The 22,225-nt window shown below is 43.2% G+C and overlaps 1 protein-coding gene across 3 annotated transcripts; it reads left to right on the top strand.

The window, feature by feature from the left end:
* The first annotated feature begins 8,277 nt into the window (after positions 1-8,277).
* Positions 8,278-21,136, top strand: top1a (DNA topoisomerase Ia). 3 transcript variants are annotated; one of them, XM_020492222.2, is made up of 22 exons: positions 8,324-8,421; positions 8,867-8,891; positions 9,290-9,391; positions 11,822-11,918; positions 12,197-12,314; positions 12,483-12,520; positions 13,311-13,394; positions 13,687-13,765; positions 13,856-13,950; positions 14,142-14,257; positions 14,380-14,501; positions 14,649-14,771; positions 14,971-15,158; positions 15,938-16,082; positions 16,402-16,545; positions 16,627-16,812; positions 16,952-17,020; positions 17,213-17,327; positions 17,546-17,673; positions 19,273-19,367; positions 19,462-19,611; positions 19,818-21,136. In XM_020492222.2, exons 3-22 carry the CDS (start codon positions 9,322-9,324, stop codon positions 19,918-19,920), a joined length of 2,265 nt encoding a protein of 754 aa, XP_020347811.1. In that variant the 5' UTR covers positions 8,324-8,421; positions 8,867-8,891; positions 9,290-9,321; the 3' UTR covers positions 19,921-21,136. The 3 variants fall into 3 exon arrangements, with proteins under 3 accessions (XP_020347820.1, XP_020347811.1, XP_020347829.1); XM_020492231.2 differs by lacking the exon at positions 9,290-9,391 and having other exon boundaries at positions 8,278-8,421; XM_020492240.2 differs by lacking the exon at positions 19,818-21,136 and having other exon boundaries at positions 19,273-19,371; positions 19,462-19,559.
* Positions 21,137-22,225: the final 1,089 nt, after the last annotated feature.

Genomic DNA, 22,225 nt, shown 5'->3' with positions numbered 1-22,225 from the left:
GGCAGGTAGCGTTGTCCTTGTGACGTGGTGGAGTTGGATCCAGGTGCAGAGAATGGACCAGATGAGGAATCAGTGGTTTAGGATAAATGTAAATACTTTACAAAAAATAAGGTAACAGAATGATCACAGTAATACTGAAAAAAAACAAAAAAACACTAGGACTAGATAACTTACTCAGGCGACACACAGGGCAACCAAAACCAAGCTTCTGCAAACAAGGACAGAAAACACCTATTTTAAAAGGGAAATCATAATGAAATTATAAGCAACATCTGAGTAACAAAGAAAGACTCTGCCGCCCTCTGGTGCCCAGAGGAACCATGACAGTACCCCACCCTAGGAGCGGCTCCAGGCTCTAGCCGCGGAGTCCTGACAACCACCTGTTAGTCTGTTGAAGTCTCTTACCAGACCCCGATGCAGGATGTCCCGGGCCGGGACCCATACCGCTCCTTAGGATCGTAGCTCTCCCAGTCCACCAGGTACTGCAGGTTCCCTTGGACCTGGCGAGCCTCCAACAGATGCCAGACAGTGTAGCAGAGGAGCAGGTGTGGGGGGAGAGAAGGGACTGGTACTTACCAGCTTGAGACAGGAGACATGGAAGGACGGACAGACCCTCATGGACCTGGGAAGCTGGAGACGATAGGTAACCGGGTTGATGCAACTCAGGATCTTGAAGGGTCCTATATAGCGAGGAATGTAGCGAGGGGCGAGTTTCCGTGATTCCACCTTTAAGGGAAGATCACGGGTGGACATTCACACCCATTGACCCGGTTGGAGGACCTGAAGAGGTCTTTAGTGATGGTTTGCCTGATGTTGATGTCGGGCAGAGGAGCGGAGCAAAGAGGATCGCGCTCTGATCCAGGTGCGACAACATCGTTGAATGAACGCCTCAGCCGATGGCACCCTCACTTCGGCCTCTTGTTCAGGAAACAGGGAGGAGGCGAACCCAAACTGACACTCGAACGGTGACAGTCCAGCGGACGAGTTTGGCAGTGTGTTATGAGCATACTGCGCCCAGACGAAGAACCTGCTCCAGTTGCTAGCCTGAGTGGAGACGAAGCAGCGGAGGAACTTCTCTAGCTCCTGGTTGGCCCGCTCAGTTTGCCCATTCGACTGTTGGTGGAACCCCGAGGAGAGACTCATCGATGCCCCGAACAGAGAGTAGAAGGCCTTCCAATACCGTGCAAAGAACTGGGGCCCCCGATCTGACACAATGTCCTGGGAAAGCCTGTGTAGTCGGAAGACATGGGTAATCATTTGATCAGCTGTCTCCTTCACTGAAGGCAACTTTGGTAAGACTATGAAATGGGCTGCCTTGAAGAATCGATCGATGACCATCAGGATAGTTGTAAGCCCTTGAGATGGAGGTAGCCCAGTGATAAACACTTGGTGTTAAAGTCAGTTTTCCACTCACCTCCTTCCCTGATTCTCACCAGATTGTAAGCATTGTGGAGATCCAGTTTGGTGAAGAATTGGGCGCCTTGGGCCAACTCCAAGGCAGCGGACATCAGGGGTAGGGGGTAACGATACTTGATCATAATCTGGTTCAGCCCTCTGTAATCGATGCACGGACGCAGGCCTCCATCCTTCTTACCCATGAAGAAGAAGCCTGCACCAGCTGGGGATGTAGAGGAGCGAATGAATCCTGCCTCCAGCGACTCCCGGATGTAATTGTCCATGACCACTGCTTCAGGGCTTGAGAGGGAGTACAGACGGCCCCGGGGAAGTGTGGAGCCGGGTAGGAGTTCTATAGCACAGTCGTATGGACGATGAGGGAGGACGGTGGCCGCTTGCCTCTTACTGAAAGCCTCCCGGAGGTCAAAGTATTCGGGTGGAAGAGCGGTCTCCGATGGATGCAGGAGGACACAACGAAGCTCTTGGTGGCGGTCTTAGACATTTAGTATAGCAGTCCTTGCCCCAGTCTAGTAAGTGTCCCGTGAACCAGGAGAATAGTGGGTTATGTAGCGCTAGCCAGGGATACCCTAGGATAAGGGGGTTCTCGGGAGCAGTGATCAAAATAAATCTAAGAGTCTCTGAGTGATTCAGCTCAAGCTGCAGTAGAATGGGCTTGTTCTGATATTCCACCTGGCCTGAGCCAATGGGGTGTCCATCGAGGGCTTGAATCTGCAGAGGGATAGGACATTTCACGCAGGAGTGTAACGGTTTTCTTCTGGTGAAAGAGAGGCGGACCAAAATGCAGCGTGGTGGTTATTCATGTTTAATTTATAAAGACACTATACATGAATAAACTAACAAAAACAATAAACGTGCAAAAACCTAAACAGCCCTATCTGGTGCAAACACAGAGACAGGAACAATCACCCACAAAACCCAACACAAAACAGGCTACCTAAATATGGTTCCCAATCAGAGACAATGACTAACACCTGCCTCTGATTGAGAACCATATCAGGCCAAACATAGAAATAGACAAACCAGACACACAACATAGAATGCCCACCCAGCTCACGTCCTGACCAACACTAAAACAAGGAAAACACATACGAACGATGGTCAGAACGTGACAAGGAGATTTGTAATTCTCTGGCAAAATCTTGATCAATGAAGTAATCTGCGGCCCCGGAGTCCACGAAGGCTTGAATCTGGTGCTGACTGTGGAGGGTTGCGGGTAGTAACAGACGGTGACTGGGTAGCCGGGAGGTAACTCCACAGCTCGTCAGAACCATGACAATCCTGGCATTCACTAAACCCAGATTCGTCCATCGGACTGCCAGATGGTAAAGCGTGATTCACTTCTCCAGAGTCTAATGGCGGCGAGCTTTACACCACTCCAGCTGACTCTGGCATTGCGCATGGGGATCTTAGGCTTGTGTGCTACTGCTTGGCAACGAAAACCCATTTCATTAAACTCCTGAACAAACAGTTCTTGTGCTGACGTTGCTTCCAGAGGCAGTTTGGAACTTAGTAGTGAGTGTTGCAACCAAGGACAAACAATTTTAACGCTCCGCGTGCTTCAGCACTCGGCAGTCCCGTTCTGTGAGCTCGTGTGGCATACCACTTCGCGGCTGAGCCGTTCTTGCTCCTCGATGTTTCCACTTCACAATAACCGCACTTACAGTTGACTGGGGTAGCTTTAGCAGGACAGAAAGGTAACGATCTGACTTGTTGGAAAGGTGGCATCCTATGATGGTGCTACGTTGAACGTCACTGAGCTCTCCAGTAAGGCCATTCTACTGCCAATGTTCATCTATGCAGATTGCATGGCTGTGTGCTCGATTTTATACACCTGTCAGCAACAGGTGTGTCTGAAATAGCCAAATCCACTAATTTGAAGGTGTGTCCACATAGTTTTGTATATACTGTATCGTGTACTTTATAAAGAAAGGTACAGATTTGGCATATCATGAACTAAAGCATGTGGTCTCTACTGAGGGGAGGAGTTTTTGGTATTATCTCATGCTGTTCCTCCATCAACGTTGATAATCCTCATAATGAGATTTAGCCACACTGATCTGAGAGGGTCTTAACGATTCAAACACAGAACAGACTTCTCTACTGGTCAATCTGAGAACTGAGGGGAAATATTGTAGAAACACCAATGTTCTAAATGTGAATAATTCATTGACTATGAATGATTTGCTGACTGAAAAGTATGTATGATCCACATAATGTACATGCACCACTAAAATGCTTATTTTCACAATGTATTCCTGTGCATTAGTACCTTGACTAGTGTAAATAGAGTAATACTCTCAAATATTCCACATTCATTCAACTGGATCTTGCCAGACATCCTCAAATCGCCAGCCAAAACTATGATCCCTGGGAGAGAACTAAGTAGGATGCAAGGGAGTTGGGCTTACTGCAATATTCCTTATTGACAGCAGAGAGTATTATATCAACACACTGTAAAATGTTCAATCCAAAAATAGGCTTATAATATTGATATACCAACTCAGTGGTCTCCACTGTGCACTTTGAATAAGTGTTTTAAAAGCACTACAGTGTCCTCAGACATTGATGGACATCGAATACTGACATGTATCACAGATGATCTGGCTGGTCATGATAGTTCCATCCTATGGACATTCTCTCAGATACTGGTGGTGGACTGCAGTATTTCCACTAGGGCCAGGACAGCATCAATTGATTTATCAAATCACCATCCCATCTCCTATGGGCTCCACACAGTTGCTTCTGCATTTCAAATTGTCACTGCTAAAGAAAGATATGTTGCAGCTATTTATCTATTCAGTTCTAATGCACAAAGGAACCTCTATCTGATCAAAATGGCCCTTTGGTGTGTGCTGTTTGGTGCTATGTTGCATAGAATTAGGAATTAGAATACTAAAATGGACATAAAATGTTTTATGACAGTAAAGGTCAGCCATTTTGGTCAGGGAGTTGGTAAACCATGGTCAGCCAGTGTGCTGTGATAAGATTGAATGAAATGAAATCAAATACTTGTCACATGCGCCATATACAGCAGCTGTAGACCTTACCGTGAAATGCTTACTTACAAGCCCTTAACCAACAATGCAGTTCAAGAAATAGAGTTAAGAAAATATTTACTAAATAAATTAAAGTTTAAAAAAAAGAAACACAATAGAATAACAATAACAAGGCTATATACAGGGGGTACCGGTACTGAGTCAAAGTGCAGGGGTACATGTAGGTAGGGGTAAAGTGACTATGCATAGATAATAAACAGCTAGTAGCAGCAGTGTAAAAACAAAGGAAGGGGGTCAATGTAAATAGTCCAGGTGGCCATTTGATTAATTGTTCAGCAGTCTTATGGCTTGGGGGTAGAAGCTGTTAAGGAGCCTTTTGGGCCTAGACTTGGTGCTCCGGTACCGCTTGCCATGTAGAAGCAAAGAGAAAAGTCTAGGACTTGGGTGACTGGAGTCTTTGACAATTTCTTTGGCCTTCCTCTGACACTGCCTAGTATATAGGTCCTGGGTGGCAGGAAGCTTGGCCCCAGTGATGTATTGGGCTGTACGCACTACCCTCTGTAGCGCCTTACGGTCGGATGCCGAGCAGTTGCCATACCAGGCAGTGATGCAACTAGTTTGGATGCTTTCGATGGTGCAGCTGGATAACATTTTGAGGATCTGGGGACCAATGCCAAATCTTTTCAGTCTCCTGAGGGGGAAAAGGCATTGTCATGCCCTCTTCACGGCTTTCTTGGTGTGTTTGGACCATGATAGTTTGTTGGTGATGTGGACACCAAGGAACTTGAAACTCTCAACCTGCTCCTCTACAGCCCCGTCAATGTGAATGGGGGCGTGATCGGCCCTCCTGTTCCTGTAGTCCACGATCATCTATTTTGTCTTGCTTAAGTTGAGGGAGAGGTTGTTGTCCTGGCACCACACTACCAGGTCTCTGACCTCCTCCCTATAGGCTGTCTCGTTGTTGTCGGTGATCAAGCCTACCACCGTTGTGTCGTCAGCAAACTTAATGGTGATGCTTGGCCACACAGTCGTGGGTGAACAGGGAGTACAGGAGGGGACTAAACATGCACCCCTGAGGGGCCACCGTGTTGAAGATCAGCATGGCAGATGTTTTGTTGCCTACCCTTACCACCTGGGGTAGGCCAGTCAGGAAGAGGGAGGTGTTTAGTCCCAGGGTCCTTAGCTTAGTGATGAGCTTTGTGGGCACTATGGTATAGAACACTGAGCTGTAGTCAATGAAAGCATTCTCACATAGGTATTCCTTTTGTCCAGGTAGGAAAGGGCAGTGTGGAGTGCGATTGAGATTGCATCATCTGTGGATCTTTTGGCCCCAGTGATGGGCATTTGCGAATGCGAATTGGAGTGGGTTTAGGGTTTCCGGGATGATGGCGTTGATGTGACCCACGACCAGCCTTTCAAAGCACTTCATGGCTACCGACTTGAGTGCTCATTTAGGCAGGTTACCTTCGCTTTCTTGGGCACCTGGACTTGAAACAGATATTGTGTAAAACAATTAATTTTAAGATTATGCTACACCGGGTCCTCTCCAAATACTACTGCTGGACCATCGAGAGCGTCCTGACCGGTTCCATCATGGCCTGGTACGGGAATTGCTCCGTCCACAACCGCAAGGACCTCCAGCGGGTTATGAAGATCGCCCAGTACATCACTGGGACCGTGCTCCCACCCATCCAGGACATCTACCCGAAATGGTGCCTGAGGGAGGCCCGCAGAATTATCAAGGACCCCAGCCACGAGCTGTTCAATTGCTTACCATCGGGCAGACGGTATCAGAGCTTGAGGTCTGATAACAGGCTCAGAGACTGTTTCTATCTACAAAACATCATACTGCTGAACACTTGAACTCGACTGAAAACCTGCTCTTATTCTCCGCACCTTAGCACACATTCACTCACTCACACACCCACACCCATGCTACACACACATTACGTCTTCTGCTACCAGACTCTTTTTATGATTTCTAAATACTGCACAATTTAAACACTTGCCACCTCCCCCTTTCACAAAAACATGTAAGTATTGGATTATAAATTGTGTGTGTATTCCTGCATTCTATTCTACTAAGCAATTTTACTTTATGTTCATATTCTTCTTTGATTGTTTGTTATTGCACTATCAAGAAGGAACCTGTGTAACGGCTCTCGTTGGTGGTAGGAAGAGTAGACCAAAGCACAGCGTGAAAGTGTTCATGATGCCATTATTCAAAAAACACTCAAACAAACTAACAAAAGCAAAAACGAAAGTGCACAGTTCTATCAGGCTAAGACACTAAACAGAAAACAAGATCCCACAACCAAATGGTGGGAAAAAGGGCTGCCTAAGTATGATCCCCAATCAGAGACAACGATAGACAGCTGCTTCTGACTGGGAACCACACCCGGCCGAAAACAAAGAAACAGAAGACATAGAATTTCCCACCAGAGTCACTCCCTGACCTAACCAAACAGAGAATAATAAGGATCTCTAAGGTCAGGGCGTGACAACCTGTAAGTAAGCATTTTATTGGACTGTGTATACCATGTATCCCGTACATAAGATTAATTCAACTTGAAACTTGATCTGCACAGTATGTTTATTAGCTAGCAATCAATTGGAATGATTCCAATAATTTCTCAAATTAACTGACAAAATCACAACATTTCATACAAAAAATGCAGTCAATTGACAGCCACTGGCTGAAATCGGTTGATGATAAGACTTAGACAAGTTGTAAATGCAATAAATACTGATATTATACTCAAACCACCCAGATATTATAAACTGGGTGGTTCGAGCCCTTCGAAAGCCGTGGTATATCAGACTGTATACCTATACCTGTACCACAGGTATGACAAAACAGTTATTTTTACTGTTCTAATTATGTTGGCAACAAGTTTATAATAGCAATAATGCACCTCGGGGGTTTGTGGTCTATAGCCATTATACCATGGCTAAGGGCTGTATCCAGGCACAAACATTGAGACATCTATGGTTTGTTTACATACATGTATTAGAGGCTAGTTATACAGAAAATGTGTATAACACCTGTATAAACTGTATTTATAATTATACAACCAGTGTTGTAAAGTACTGAAATAAAAAATACTTTAAAGTACTACTTAAGTATTTTTGGGGGGTATCTGTACTTTAATTTACTATTTATAATGTTGAGCACTTTTACTTTTACTTCACTACATTCCTAAAGAAAATGATGTACTTTTTATTCCATACATTTTCCCTGACACTCACTACATTTTGGATGGCTATCATAACAGGAAAATGGTTAAAACCATACTTATCAAGAGAACACCCCTGGTCATCCCTATTGCTTCTGATCTGGCAGACTCACTAAACACAAATGCTTCCTTTGTAAATTATGTCTGAGGGTTGGAGTGTGCCCCTGGCTATCCTTAAAAAAAAAGAAAAAGAAAAAAAGAAAATTGTGCCATCTTGTTTTCTTAATATTGGTAATTTGAAATTATTTATAATTTTACTTTTCATACTTAAGTATATTTTATCAATTACATTTACTTTTGATACTTAAGTATATTTTAAACCAAATTGTTTAAAACTTTTACTCAAGTAGTGTTTTACCTGGTGACTTTCACTCTTACTTTAGTAATTTTCTATTAAGGTATCTTTACTTTTACTCAAGTATGACATTTGGGTACTTTTTCCTCCACTGAATAGGACAATATTTTAGGTTAACAATGTATGCATATGTATGCATGTTTTGGAGAAACTACGTGAGACCACTGAACGCGTGGGACGGAGAGCACGTTTTGAGGAGGGGGGGCTAAAAGTGGCCAACTGCTTTTTCCCACCCATTTAAAAAGACACGCGCATGCGCACTTACTTACAATTTGGACTTAGTCTGTTACACAACTGTTTCTTTCTTCATTCTGCTCGCATCAGCTCGTCGGCGGTTTCCTCCAACACGTTTCACACTTTGCTTTTAACAGATTAATAATTGAAAATGAGTGGAGATCATTCCCACAACGATAGCCAGGTAACATTTGTAATCGTTTGCCGTGTCATTGCGAATGAGCTTTGTAGGACATTAAACTCGCTTGCTTTTTTTATTTGCCTCAGCAGCCAGGCTACACTAATGTTAGCTAGCTAGGTAACTTGGCTAACTAGCCAATCAACAGTGAATATAATTGCAACAAATGTGACAGAAATAAGTGTTTTGTCATTCTTTCAATATTGTGTTTTTCAGATAATAAAAAGTAAAGTCCATTCAACTAAACTTTGTGGCTAACTAAGGATGGCAAAGGCACTGTGCTCTAGCTCGTTAGCCATTTTATCAGACTGGTCTCAATTGCAAACCATCAGCAGGGTTGCTAGCTAGTCGTTAGCCAGCGAGCTAGCCAACAAGTTCAAAGTTATCCAGCTAGCAAGCCATCAATCAAGGAACATGGCTAGTTAACCAATCTTTGTTTTACAATTTGCAGATAGACTCCGGCTCTCGGGTCAATGGTAAGTGTAACGTTAATGTGTCAAACAACTGTCACAATGATTGTCTCCTTCAAATTCTGACGTGTCCACACTGTAGTTAGCTAGCTATCTGCTAACATGGGCTAGTTCGCTAGCCAGACATATAGCTAGTTTAGCAAAGGGCAGAAATGGCGTCCAGAGACTAAGTCCTCTGCCTCACTCACAAGCGCCTATTGTTCAAATGGGTGGCTCTTTAATAGCTTTTAAACATTTTATAATCTCGATCTTATCACAAATTCTTAAAGAACTAGAGGTGTTTTATTGGTATACTAAATTAGATTTGGTTGTTGGCCGGCTTAAAATCCCACATTCCGAGTCTAAAAGTAAGGGTTTGGGGGTTGAGAACTTAGTCTCTGCGCCATTTTCTTTTTTCTGTCTAGCGGTCTGACTAGGAAACATAGCTGAAGTGCAGATGGCTGTGATATGGAGGGGAAACACGCAGGACCGTTTGTATCAAGACACGATTTCCAGCGGCGGAGGAAGTAAAATCATCTGATGGCCCCGTTTTGCTTTTAAATAATATTTTATAGTCTTATCCGAATGTATTATGGATAATTCTGTATCATATAGAAGTTAATTTACATTAACTAGTTGTGGACTCGAGTCCAATCCGGGATTTTATAACATCCCTGACAGAATTGTGGTGCAAGTTTGACAATGCACATGGACTTCCACTACTAACACAATTTTTGATTACTTAATTCATTGATTTGATAGCTTTGTTGGCATGGTCTAAACCACATGGCCACTGAGGCCTAACAAGTTAAACCCCCAGCAGTGGTATTTCACAAGTATGAATTACCTTTTTTAAGGTTTCAGAAGCTACAACATGCATCCCCTCACCACTAAGTACACATTTTTTGTGAAAGATTATTTCTGAACAATTTCAAAAAGGGTAATTTCGATTCATGTTTATTTCTCATATGACAGTGTATTTCTTATGGACAAGGACTCCACTCCTAGCCCTTGGGACAACATGGTTGGCTGCCTCAAAATCCTACAGCTTTAGACAAACTATTCATCTTTCCAGATTAGTTTTGTGTGAATCTGTTTCGAAGTCCAGATAGGGATTGGGATTTTAACATGCAAAGAAGTGATTGCTGTCCCAATTCAAATATAAAGTTGTCAGAACACTGCATTGAATGCATTTTCTACTGTGGTACATCTCAGAACAGCCTTTCCTGCATCAAACAATTCCCTCACAGCTATTTTTGAATGAATACTAGGCCTATATCATATTTGGTTTGTGGTTTTGGTTCTCACCATCACATAGTGGGCTCCTGAAATGGTTGTGTCTGTTGGTAGAACACTGCACTTGACATGCCATAGTTGTGGGTTCGATTCCCATGGTGGGGCAGTATGGAAATGTGTGCACTCACTAAGTTGCTCTGAATAAGAGCGTCTGCTGAATGACAAATGTAAATGTAGTGTGAGCTGTCCATTGTTGGTCAGAACAGCCTATGTCAAGCACAAAACCTGATACCTTGTTAGAACATGGAATACAGGGGTCCAATGGAGACTCAGGGGTTAAGAGTTGTCCCTGTATACAAGACATATTTATTTCTTGTTTTGTCTTCTGCAGTAGTGGAGCATGGGGCCCTGAAGTGAAAACAGCCAGTCACTGATTTGCTCTTATTTGTTAGATTTAAGATCTACAAGAAATGCTGTAATGATGATGGTACATAGGCAAACATCAGTCCAAGCTCTGCAAGGGCTTGCCCCAAAGAATCCTCAGACTAGTTTGTTTATAAATGCCATGATACAAATTGTTTAGATTTTATTTCATGGCTCTGAAGACCTATAGCCCACATTCCTACTGCAGTCCCTAACTAATAGAATCTACAGATGCCAACATGTTAATTTAATCTTGCATCTGTGTCCTCTTTGGTTTCAAATGCATTTATTGCCTGCCATAGGTGATGTCAGATCATGAGGAAGAGGAAATCTGTTTATTGGTGTGTCGGCCAGTAGCTTGCTGTGGGGCATAGAGCCGTGTGACTGAGTCCCTTATTTTAAAGCCTCACCTTTCAAAACATGCCTCGATTGCAGTAGGAGAAAGTAATTTAATGTATTATGTTTCTTTGGCTGTCAACTTTTGTTTGACTGTGTGAAGTACCTGTGTTGTATATGTATCAACTAAGGAGAGAAGATTGGCATTCATTTAGCTACTATTGCTGCTTGTAGGGGGTTGGTTAAGTGAAAGCAGATGGACTAGGCCTGTTAGAGCTTGCTCCCTCTTTTCATCCATGTTGATACTGTTTCCGAGTAAAAATGAACCTCAACTGTTAATGGGCACTAGGAGGTGCTGTCTTACCATGCATGGCACATCCTCTCATGGCCCTAAGTCTGACCTGAATTGTTTTTTAACTTAATTTGTGACTTAATTTGTAACCCCTTCCAACCAGTAATGTATTCCGGCTGACACGGATGCACATACAATCCGACTGTCAGTATTTAGATTCACGCCCAGGTGTTGGATGAGTGTTCTGGCCTAGCACTTCCTGAGCCAAGAGGCACTCTTATCTAGTCAGTCATTCAGACATTACAACACTGTCAAATCTTCCCATGTCTTTTTGTGCACATATTTGTGTTTTGCATAACATTTTTTTTCCTCACATTGCCAGTTGTATTCTTTTTACTAACCTTTTAGTTTTACCATGGAAACTTGTCTGAACTTGTTTTGTGTGTTTCTTAAGCATAGACTGGAGTATTGTTTACTAATTGTTCCTGGTGCGGTAGATGTCTTTTGTGTTTAGTATTAGCTGTTTTCACCTGCCGGGTGTAGAGAAGGGTTGAAGAAAAGTGGATATATTTACAGAATGTTTCTGTAGCCTAAATGTTTCCTATTCCTTTGGCAATGGTCATTTAGCCTTTCCGTCAGTCCGCATTTGAATAACTTTCTTATTTTGCAGATTCTCATAAGCATAAAGATAAGTACAAGGATAAAGAACACAAACACAAGGACCACAAGAAGGACAGGGAACGTGATAAATCAAAATATGGCAACAGGTATGACTCTCCAGTCTTTTTAAGCAGGGTCACATAGGTGAAACTTAGTGCGTCACTAGGGCAGTAATTGACACCCACACATTTGCTTTGTTGAACTCTTTAACGTAGCTGTTTGTTTGATGATTTGTCTGATAAGCAGGGTGTGTATGAATGGGCGTAGGACCCGCCAGAGACTCCTCACTGTTTTATTGCTATAGTATATCCTCAAATATACACTCTTAGTTGATTTCCTTATTGGTATGTTCAATCTGATGCTGATGTAATCTGTGAAATTCCAGTGACCATAAGGAGTTCTCGGAAAAGAAACACAGAGAAAAGGAGCGAATAAAGCACGAAGATGTCAGCACAGACAGACACAAGGACAAACACAAGGAAAAAGACCACAGGAAGGATGAGGTGTGCTAATTATCCAACGGAGAGGGGATGCGTCGCTGCCATTTTGGTTTAGATGTGCCAATCAGTTTGTCAAATATTTGTCCAGTCTCTTTCTCAGTGAGAACCTGAATTTATAGCTCTTAACATTTCAAAAGATGCATGTTTTAACTCTTCGTTGTCATCTTGCAGATCAAGCCGAAGAAGGAAAAAGAGAATGGCTTTGCCAGGTAGGTTTGGTTTCTATTGTTCATTTGACATTTGTGCTTCTTACAGATGCTGGTTACATATCTAGGGCCCTATAAAATCAGCGATTGTATTATTTATTTAAATTTTATTTTTGTGCAGAAGTTTGTTTTTCCCCAAATAGTTTTTTTTCTCCAGTTTTTGGTCTCAATCACACTTAAACAACATGGGATGTTCTATTTGTTTTTTATAAGTCCATAACCATGCTTAATAAACCACATCTGGAGACCACTTTTGAGGTCTGGAAAAAGCCAAGAAATGTATGTTTTTGGATGCAGTTATCCTTTAAGTGCCAGAGATGGTTAGCAATGTTTCTGTAGCGTTTATGTGAATCCAGAGTTTGCTAAATAAATTGCTCCTTGATTGATGCAAGTAATCACGATATCATTCTGCCAGTTATAGACATAGGCTACTTTGTATTTAGCACTTAATTGAGAAGGTTTTTGAGAGCCTTTCATCTTGACCAGCAGGTTATTATTAGCTTCGTTGCTATCGTCTACACAGTGTAGATATGTGCACGGGGGCATTCCTGTGCCGTTGCAGGAAAATACTAATCAGATTTTTGTTCATGTGCTATGATTAACTTGGGCAAATTAATGCATTTTCTTTAGTTCAATATATTAAGATTTCCTACTAATTTCATTACATTTTTGAATATGGTTAAATTCCGTTATGTCTACATTCCGTGTGCATTTTCCACAACAGATTTTATAGGACCCTACATATTTGATTTCAAATGCACAATGAATGTAAATGTTTGAATTCTATCACCAGCCCTCATCGCATTAAGACGGAGCCGGACAATGATCACTTCTACCACTCTCCCAAGTCCCTGAAAAGACAGCGTGACAATGACGAGTGAGTAGATCTGTACTTAACTCTGTCAACAGGCCCATTTCTTTCTTAGTCTTTGGCCCTGTTACATTTGTATGATAAAAATGTTGGCTGTAGTTGCCATGTTTAGACCAACCCCATCTGGTTTTTCCTCGTTCAGTTGGGCAATGACAATGTTTGGTCATTCTTGGCTTTGCAAGAACCACACAGCTGCCTTTCGGTATGACTATGTAGTTTGGTGTAGAGAGGACCAAGATAGTTGTTGAATCTACCATTAGTCAGGCCTCTTTATAAGGTGTTTATTTTTATTTTTTAGAACTGAATTCAAGCCCAAAAAAATTAAAATTGAAAATGACAGAGTGGACAAGAAAACAAAGAAGAGGAAACAAGATGAGGTACGTGGAAATCTTTGGATTTCATATTGGATATATTTCAGTGATCCGTTGCGAGTAAGGAGACTCATGCATTCTTTGTTTCTTGTAAAGGACATCAAGCCCAAAAAGACACAAAAAAACAAGAAAGGGGAAGTTGCTGACGGGAAAAAGAAAGCAAAGAAGGAGCCTGAGGAGAAGTGGAAATGGTGAGTGTCATAGTTGCCCTCCAGCTGTGTTGCTGCTCAGAGCTTTTGTGAAGGCACGCTGACTGCCTCGTTATGGAATGCTCATTATGGTGATGGATAAAATGTGGATGTTTTTTGTATCTCTGTTGGACAAAGGATTTAGTTTGTGCATCAACCATCACTTCACGTTGTTGTACCCTGTTGGACTACAGGTGGGAAGAGGAGAGGGCAACTGACGGTTCCAAATGGAGGTTTCTGGAACATAAAGGCCCAGTCATGGCAGCACCGTACGAACCTCTTCCCAGCAAAGTCCGATTTTTCTATGATGGTAATATTAATACTCAAGTGCTGTTATTTCTATGACACTTGGTCCATTTATGAGTGGGCTTTGCTGAGTGGAAGTGGAGGGTTTGGCTGGTTGAACAAGTCTCTGCTGAAATCCCTCTGTAGGGAAGCAGATGAAGCTCGGCCCAGAGGCTGAGGAGGTGGCCACCTTCTTTGCCAAAATGCTGGACCATGAGTACACTACCAAGGATGCCTTCCGGAAAAACTTCTTCAAAGACTGGAGAAAGGTAGTGAATGTTTAAGGCTGTATACCTGGAGTTTGCAATTGCGTTACTTAGATGTCTTTCATATTTTTTTTTTTAGAAATGGTGATTTGGAACAGTAATTCCATACACACATGATCATGACTTGTCTACCTCTGTTCCCTCCTACAGGAAATGACCTCGGAGGAGAAGTCTAAGATCACAGACCTGAAGAAGTGTAACTTCAATGAAATGGGGGAATACTTCAAGGCTCAGTCTGAGGCCAGAAAGGCCATGACTAAAGATGATAAACTGGTGAGCAAGAACAATACTTGGTGCTTTTTCTTACATAAAAAAAAATATATATATATAACCCCGTTCAGACCACGACTATCCAGTGAAGTTCTACATGAGACAGTGGAGTAATAATACATGGAATCTTCAGGCTGGTCCAGAGTTCCAACAACTGTACCCAGATCTAACTAGTTTGTCTCTGGTTCTCTGCTTCTTGTAGAAAATCAAAGTGGAGAACGAACGCCTCCTACAGGAGTATGGCTTCTGCATCATGGACAACCACAAGGAGCGCATTGCTAACTTTCGCATTGAGCCCCCGGGCCTGTTCCGTGGCCGAGGAGACCACCCCAAGATGGGCATGCTGAAACGCCGCATCCGCCCTGAGGACATCATCATAAACTGCAGCAAGTGAGTGACAGGGTCCTGGGTAGGAGTGCAATGGTTACATGTATTCGTACCAAACCGTTTGGTATGGGGTCCTAAATCAGGGCCGCACTGTGAACCTAAATGAATACATAAAATATAACACCAGGCTATATGGCTATGCCTACTCTGCGTTGTATGCCTCTTGTGTAAATCTGAGCTGAGAACATTTCAGGCTATTCTATTAAAACGACTAGAGCCTATGCTCCCATTGTAATCAGAATTCTAGTCTTAATTGGCACGTTTTGTAAGGCGCAGCTGGTAACTAGTTCTGTACGATGGCGAGTGGTGGTGTCCATAAACTGGGAGTCTCAGTCATTTTAAATCTCCAGTTTGGGAACATTTTGGCTTCCCAGTAGATTACGAGAGTACCCTATGCAGCTGCCAACACCTCAAACATGTTGACACATTTACGCCAACCTCACCCCAGTATTCCTACCACCGGAGCAAGACGGAAACGCTATAAAACACAACTTAGTATTCGCTCTGCATTCAAGCAGCCCTTCGAGCGTTGGGCCAGTAACCGGAAGGTATCCACCTTTCCCTTTCCACAGTTGATTACAAACGGTGGGTGAACCATTAAACTCATAGTCCTGGTAGCAATATGAACATAATGAAAGAAAAGGCTTACAAAATGTTCTACAGCGCTTTCCCCTTCTCTTGATTATATTAACCGATGGGACTGCTTGTTTGGACCAGATTAGTGTGTGTATGTCTGGATACTTGCTCTGACTCAGCCACTCTATTCTTTCTCTCTCACACAGGGACTCCAAGCACCCCAAGCCTCCCCCTGGTACCAAATGGAAGGAGTTGCGTCATGACAACAAGGTGACCTGGCTGGTGTCGTGGACAGAGAACATCCAAGGCTCTATCAAGTATATCATGCTGAATCCCAGCTCAAGAATCAAGGCAGGTTCATCTTTATTATGGCTCATGGTGGTTGCAGTGAAGGTGGGAGCAGGTGACGTCTTGTATCGTTAGCTTTTAATGAAGTCTCTAGAGATGACAAAAGTCTGCAATCCTATTCAACATTTCTCAAATCATTTTTTATATTTTTTATCCCGTTTCTCGCCAATTTTGAAGTATCCAATCGCTGCAACCACTGCGCCACTCGGGAGACCCAACCTTTCTCAATTCTTTTTTTTTCATTTTTTTCATATTTGTTCATTGTTGTGCCCCCTGTCTCTTCCCCCTGGTTGCTGTAATGGTGGTGTGTGTTGATCTGCAGGGAGAGAAGGACTGGCAGAAGTATGAGACAGCCCGAAATCTGAAGAAGTGTGTAGACCGGTTAAGGAACCAGTACCGCGAGGACTGGAAGTCCAAAGAGATGAGGATCCGACAGAGAGCCGTGGCACTCTACTTCATCGATAAGGTGAGACTGCTGCCACACACGCACACACACGCACAGCTCCAAGTTTGGTTGTAACATGTTCCCTGTGGTGTTGTGCACCAGCTGGCTCTGAGAGCAGGTAATGAGAAGGAGGAAGGGGAGTCTGCGGACACAGTGGGCTGCTGCTCCCTCCGAGTGGAACACATCAACCTGTACCCCGAGAAGGACGGCCAGGAGTTTGTGGTGGAGTTTGACTTCCTGGGTAAAGACTCCATCCGCTACTACAACAAAGTCCCCGTGGAGAAGAGGGTAAGGCCTTGAAGAATTGACATTTGGTTCACCAGAACATTTCTGTGCTTTTTCCCTCGAGTTGAACTACAATGGTTTCCAGATTACTCTCACCTTGTTATTCTTATGAGTTGTAAATATTCTGTCCTCCTTTTCTTAGGTATTCAAGAACCTGCAGCTGTTCATGGAAAACAAGCAGCCAGAGGATGACCTCTTTGACCGGCTCAATGTAAGAACAAAAAAATACTTTCAATGTACGTTACTTGTGAATTGCAGTGTATTAGTCATGTCACTGGACCTTGTGAGGGAAAATGAGTACCCTGTTTGACGTGTGGGAATTGGATATCCTCTTGTAATTCTGCGTCTCTTGCCATCAGTCATATTTAATGGTGGCATTTCTCTCTGTCCTCCAATTCTCCAGACCTCCATTCTGAACAAGCACCTTCAGGAGCTGATGGACGGGCTGACGGCCAAAGTGTTTCGTACCTACAATGCCTCCATCACTCTGCAGCAGCAGCTGAAGGAGCTCACCAGCCGTAAGTCCCCACGGTCATGAAGCCCCACCCAGAGACAGAGGGTCTAAGAATGCACAACCTACCCAAAGCACATTTATCTCATATTCTGGTTTGGTATGACCAGAGGTGGGAACTGGGAGGAGCTGTTGTAGATAGTTGTGTGCTGGTGGTCACTTGTAATACGGTGTAAAGGCTATAGCAATGGTCATAGTAATGTCCATTTTCTCCCCTACTTGTAGCGGATGAGAACCTTCCAGCCAAGATCCTGTCATACAACAGGGCCAACAGAGCTGTGGCCATCCTGTGTAACCATCAGAGGGCACCGCCCAAGACCTTTGAGAAGTCCATGCAGAACCTCCAGACTAAAGTGAGTCACGGGGAGGACACACGGCCAGTCGACCTGACAGATGAGATGGCTCTTTGCTGATGGGAGAAAAGGAAACAAAATACTATTGCTATGATTTGGGATTTTGTTTGGGGTTTATTTGTTACTTGTTTCTAGAGTTATGTTTGTCTGCTGGATGCATACTCTTTGTTATTTTGGGGATACTTGGCTCGGTAATGTCATTTTTAATAGCTGCATAGTAAGAATCAAATCAAATCCAATTTTATTTGTCACATACACATGGTTAGCAGATGTTAATGCGAGTGTAGCGAAATGCTTGTGCTTCTAGTTCCGACAATGCAGTAATAACCAACAAGTAATCTAACTAACAATTCCAAAAAAACTACTGTCTTATACACAGTGTAAGGGGATAAAGAATATGTACATAAGGATATATGAATGAGTGATGGTACAGAGCAGCATAGGCAAGATACAGTAGATGGTATCGAGTACAGTATATACATATGAGATGAGTATGTAAACAAGTGGCATAGTTAAAGTGGCTAGTGATACATGTATTACATAAGGATACAGTCGATGATATAGAGTACAGTATATACGTATGCATATGAGATGAATAATGTAGGGTAAGTAACATATAAGGTAGCATTGTTTAAAGTGGCTAGTGATATATTTACATCATTTCCCATCAATTCCCATTATTAAAGTGGCTGGAGTTGAGTCAGTGTCAGTGTGTTGGCAGCAGCCACTCAATGTTAGTGGTGGCTGTTTAACAGTCTGATGGCCTTGAGATAGAAGCTGTTTTTCAGTCTCTCGGTCCCAGCTTTGATGCACCTGTACTGACCTCGCCTTCTGGATGATAGCGGGGTGAACAGGCAGTGGCTCGGGTGGTTGATGTCCTTGATGATCTTTATGGCCTTCCTGTAACATCGGGTGGTGTAGGTGTCCTGGAGGGCAGGTAGTTTGCCCCCGGTGATGCGTTGTGCAGACCTCACTACCCTCTGGAGAGCCTTACGGTTGAGGGCGGAGCAGTTGCCGTACCAGGCGGTGATACAGCCCGCCAGGATGCTCTCGATTGTGCATCTGTAGAATTTTGTGAGTGCTTTTGGTGACAAGCCGAATTTCTTCAGCCTCCTGAGGTTGAAGAGGCGCTGCTGCGCCTTCTTCACGATGCTGTCTGTGAGTGGACCAATTCAGTTTGTCTGTGATGTGTATGCCGAGGAACTTAAAACTTGCTACCCTCTCCACTACTGTTCCATCGATGTGGATAGGGGGGTGTTCCCTCTGCTGTTTCCTGAAGTCCACAATCATCTCCTTAGTTTTGTTGACATTGAGTGTGAGGTTATGTTCCTGACACCACACTCCGAGGGCCCTCACCTCCTCCCTGTAGGCCGTCTCGTCGTTGTTGGTAATCAAGCCTACCACTGTTGTGTCGTCCGCAAACTTGATGATTGAGTTGGAGGCGTGCGTGGCCACGCAGTCGTGGGTGAACAGGGAGTACAGGAGAGGGCTCAGAATGCACCCTTGTGGGAACCCAGTGTTGAGGATCAGCGGGGAGGAGAATCCAGCTATACTTGGCCTTAGTTTCAAGATTATTGACATTGATAATATTTCTACCAGATTGACGCAAAGAAGGACCAGCTATCTGACGCAAAGAGGGATGTGAAGAGCGCCAAGGCTGACCTCAAAGTACGGAGAGACGAGAAGTCCAAAAAGTAAGTATGTGGATGTGATTGGCTTGTTGAGGCATCCATTGGTACTTGTATGCTGGGATGTAGAAGTAGCTGATTCTTTCCCTTACTCCCCCAGAGCTGTGGAGACCAAGAAGAAGGCTGTGGAGAGGCTAGAAGAGCAGCTGATGAAGCTAGAGGTGCAGGCGACGGACCGCGAGGAGAACAAGCAGATTGCTCTGGGCACCTCCAAACTCAACTACTTGGATCCACGCATCTCTGTGGCCTGGTGAGACATGACCACAAACTTGTTGACAGTCATGCACAACATCTTGCTTTCTCCATTGCTTGTCCCTTGGCCCACACACTCAGTTGCTCAGGATATGTGGCACATATCTTTTGATTAGTTAAAAGTAGTGAGTGAGTTGGTTTTAGTTTCCAGTGTCTAAACTCCTGGAGGGTTTATCATTCTAATATCCTCCTGCTGTCTCCTAGGTGCAAGAAGTGGGGTATCCCTATCGAGAAGATCTACAACAAAACTCAGCGTGAAAAGTTTGCCTGGGCTATCGACATGGCAGAGGATGACTATGAATTTTAAATCCTGTTTGCGGTTTTATAATTGTGATTTCTATTGTAATTTTATTGGATACTTGTTTTTAGCTTAACCGATTATACAGAATGGCCAGCCTGACAAGGAAATTATAGAATGAGTGTACACTCAACAAGCATGGTGAGGTTGAATGTCAGGGGTCAGGACGTATAGGCCATTACAGATGAGCTGGAGGGAGGGGGGGATGAGGTGGGTTAGTCTGAGGTCTGGTCGGATGTCAGATTCAAGGGCAGAACTATACCCATACCCAAAGGTGACGCGGTAATCTCTGATTGGATGAGAACCAGTGGATTGCCTTTTTGCTCTCTTCCTCTTCAGCCACATGCACGACTTAAAGGTGTCTGAACTTTGAACTCTGGGGTCCTATTGCTACTGTATTCAACAAAAAATGACTGCTTTGTGTATTAGATTTTATTATTTTTTTGTTCACTTGGTCTGTATTTTTAGCCCTCCCATGTGTTATTAATGGATTCTATATTTTAATAGAGAACAGTTAAATCAAATGAAATCCTGAAGTACACCCATGCGCCTTTGAGGAAATTAAATGTGATCTCTAGGTATGAGTTGTAGGGGGGATAAAGACCATGAAAGCTGTGTTTTGGTGAGTGATGTTTTAAACTGGACTATGTTGATTGTGTACCATAAAGAGGATGCGTTGACACGGAAGGGGGAAAATGCTATACACCCATGTCAATATTTACATAAGCAGGCAGGATGTGATTTAATTGTTTTACAGTATCTATCAGGGACTGATTTTCAATGTGAACCAATCATTTAATTTTTCTCCCCTTGCATTGCCATCATCCTCTGGATTTTTCTGCATAGTCTGCATAGTCTATCTGGTTTTAACTTTATAATTTCTAATGATTGTTTGAGTGGAAAACAACTCCCCTATCTGTTACTTGAAAAAAAATAGCTATTTAAAAATTTAGTCAATTGAAAATAAGGGATATCAATTTTGCCAAAAAAAAAACCAATCTGTTACAGTTTAGGCAGTTATTTTTTAAATTGTGTTAAAGACTGAGGATGAAGAACATTAACAGGAGTTTCAATGTGAATTTTATTCCACTCTAGTGTCAGAGGAAAGTTGGTGTTTAGCTCAACTTCCTTTTCCTGTTTTTCAACCTCTTCTGTCATAGCCTCCAATCATGTTCTTGTTTTATGCTCATTGTAGGTTGAAAATGAATAAAACCCCTCAACTTCACACTTGGGGTCTATTTTGTGTTATTGCTGCACTTGACTGATAGGCCTTGCACCAAAGGGATAGGTTTTTTTTCTTGTCAAATTTCCTCCACTAAAGTTGGATCTGTCATTGGTATGTTCAGTCTGCTTAGTCACTTTTCAATATTTCTCTTGAATGTGTTCTGTGGTTATGTTTCAGGAGGGTTCCTGTGTTCCAAAAACCCAGTGTAATAAGTAGCTCAACAACCCAGGAAGCACCACTGCCTGTTGATTTAGACCAGTCGCTATGAGGGATTTAGCAGGGTTTGGCGCAGGCCTGGCTCATGTTTGGAGTTCTTTAACACCTTGGATCTCTATCAATCCTTGACATCTGACAGACTGCTGTGTGCAGGATGACCGAGACCAGTTGAGTGCAGACGTCAAGGCCCCTACAAGTGCTACGTAAGATTTATTATAAACTGTGGTTTGAGCACTGAATGCTGATTGGCTGACAGCCGTGGTATATCAGACCGTATACCATGGGTATGACTTTTTTTTTTACTGCTAATGACATTGGTAACCAATTAATAATGGCCTTATGGCACCTCGGAGGTTTGTGGTATATGGCCAGTATACCACGGCTAAGGGCTGTATCCAGGCACTGCGTGTTGCGTCGTGCTAAGAACAGCCCTTAGCCGTGGTATATTGGCCATATACCACAAACCTCCGAGGTGCCATAAGGCCATTATTAATTGGTTACCAATGTCATTAGCAGTGGAAAAAAAAGTCATACCCATGGTATACGGTCTGATATACCACGTTTGTCAGCCGAGGTGCTTTATTGCTTAAGATGGTCCATTTGCACTTGAGGGCATGTTTCTGAGCTGGCATCCATTCAACATGAGCAATAACTGAGGCTGATTGGACTGATATGCATAATGTTTTCAGCATTGTTCAATAAATATCAGTAAGGCAAACATCTGCAGATTTTGGATATCCTCTATCGTAACAAAGGTATCTAAAATGTCTTATCTTTAAACCCATTATTATGCATTCTTTCATGTCCCTAGACTTAAGTATGGAAAATCATTCGAAGGACCAGTGAAATGCCATTTCAAAAGTAGCTAGTGAT

This window comes from Oncorhynchus kisutch, linkage group LG1, assembly GCF_002021735.2.
Source record: "Oncorhynchus kisutch isolate 150728-3 linkage group LG1, Okis_V2, whole genome shotgun sequence".
NCBI lineage: Eukaryota > Metazoa > Chordata > Actinopteri > Salmoniformes > Salmonidae > Oncorhynchus > Oncorhynchus kisutch.
This window is presented reverse-complemented; position numbering and strand designations above follow the sequence as displayed.

Excerpts from the sequence above, each read along its gene's own strand:
- top1a (XM_020492222.2), top strand. The coding sequence starts at position 9,322 with ATGGCTGTGATATGGAGGGGAAACACGCAGGACCGTTTGTATCAAGAC. Across the intron at positions 16,813-16,951 it reads AAGTCCCCGTGGAGAAGAGG|GTATTCAAGAACCTGCAGCT; the intron begins GTAAGGCCTTGA and ends TCCTTTTCTTAG. Across the intron at positions 19,612-19,817 it reads CCACGCATCTCTGTGGCCTG|GTGCAAGAAGTGGGGTATCC; the intron begins GTGAGACATGAC and ends GCTGTCTCCTAG.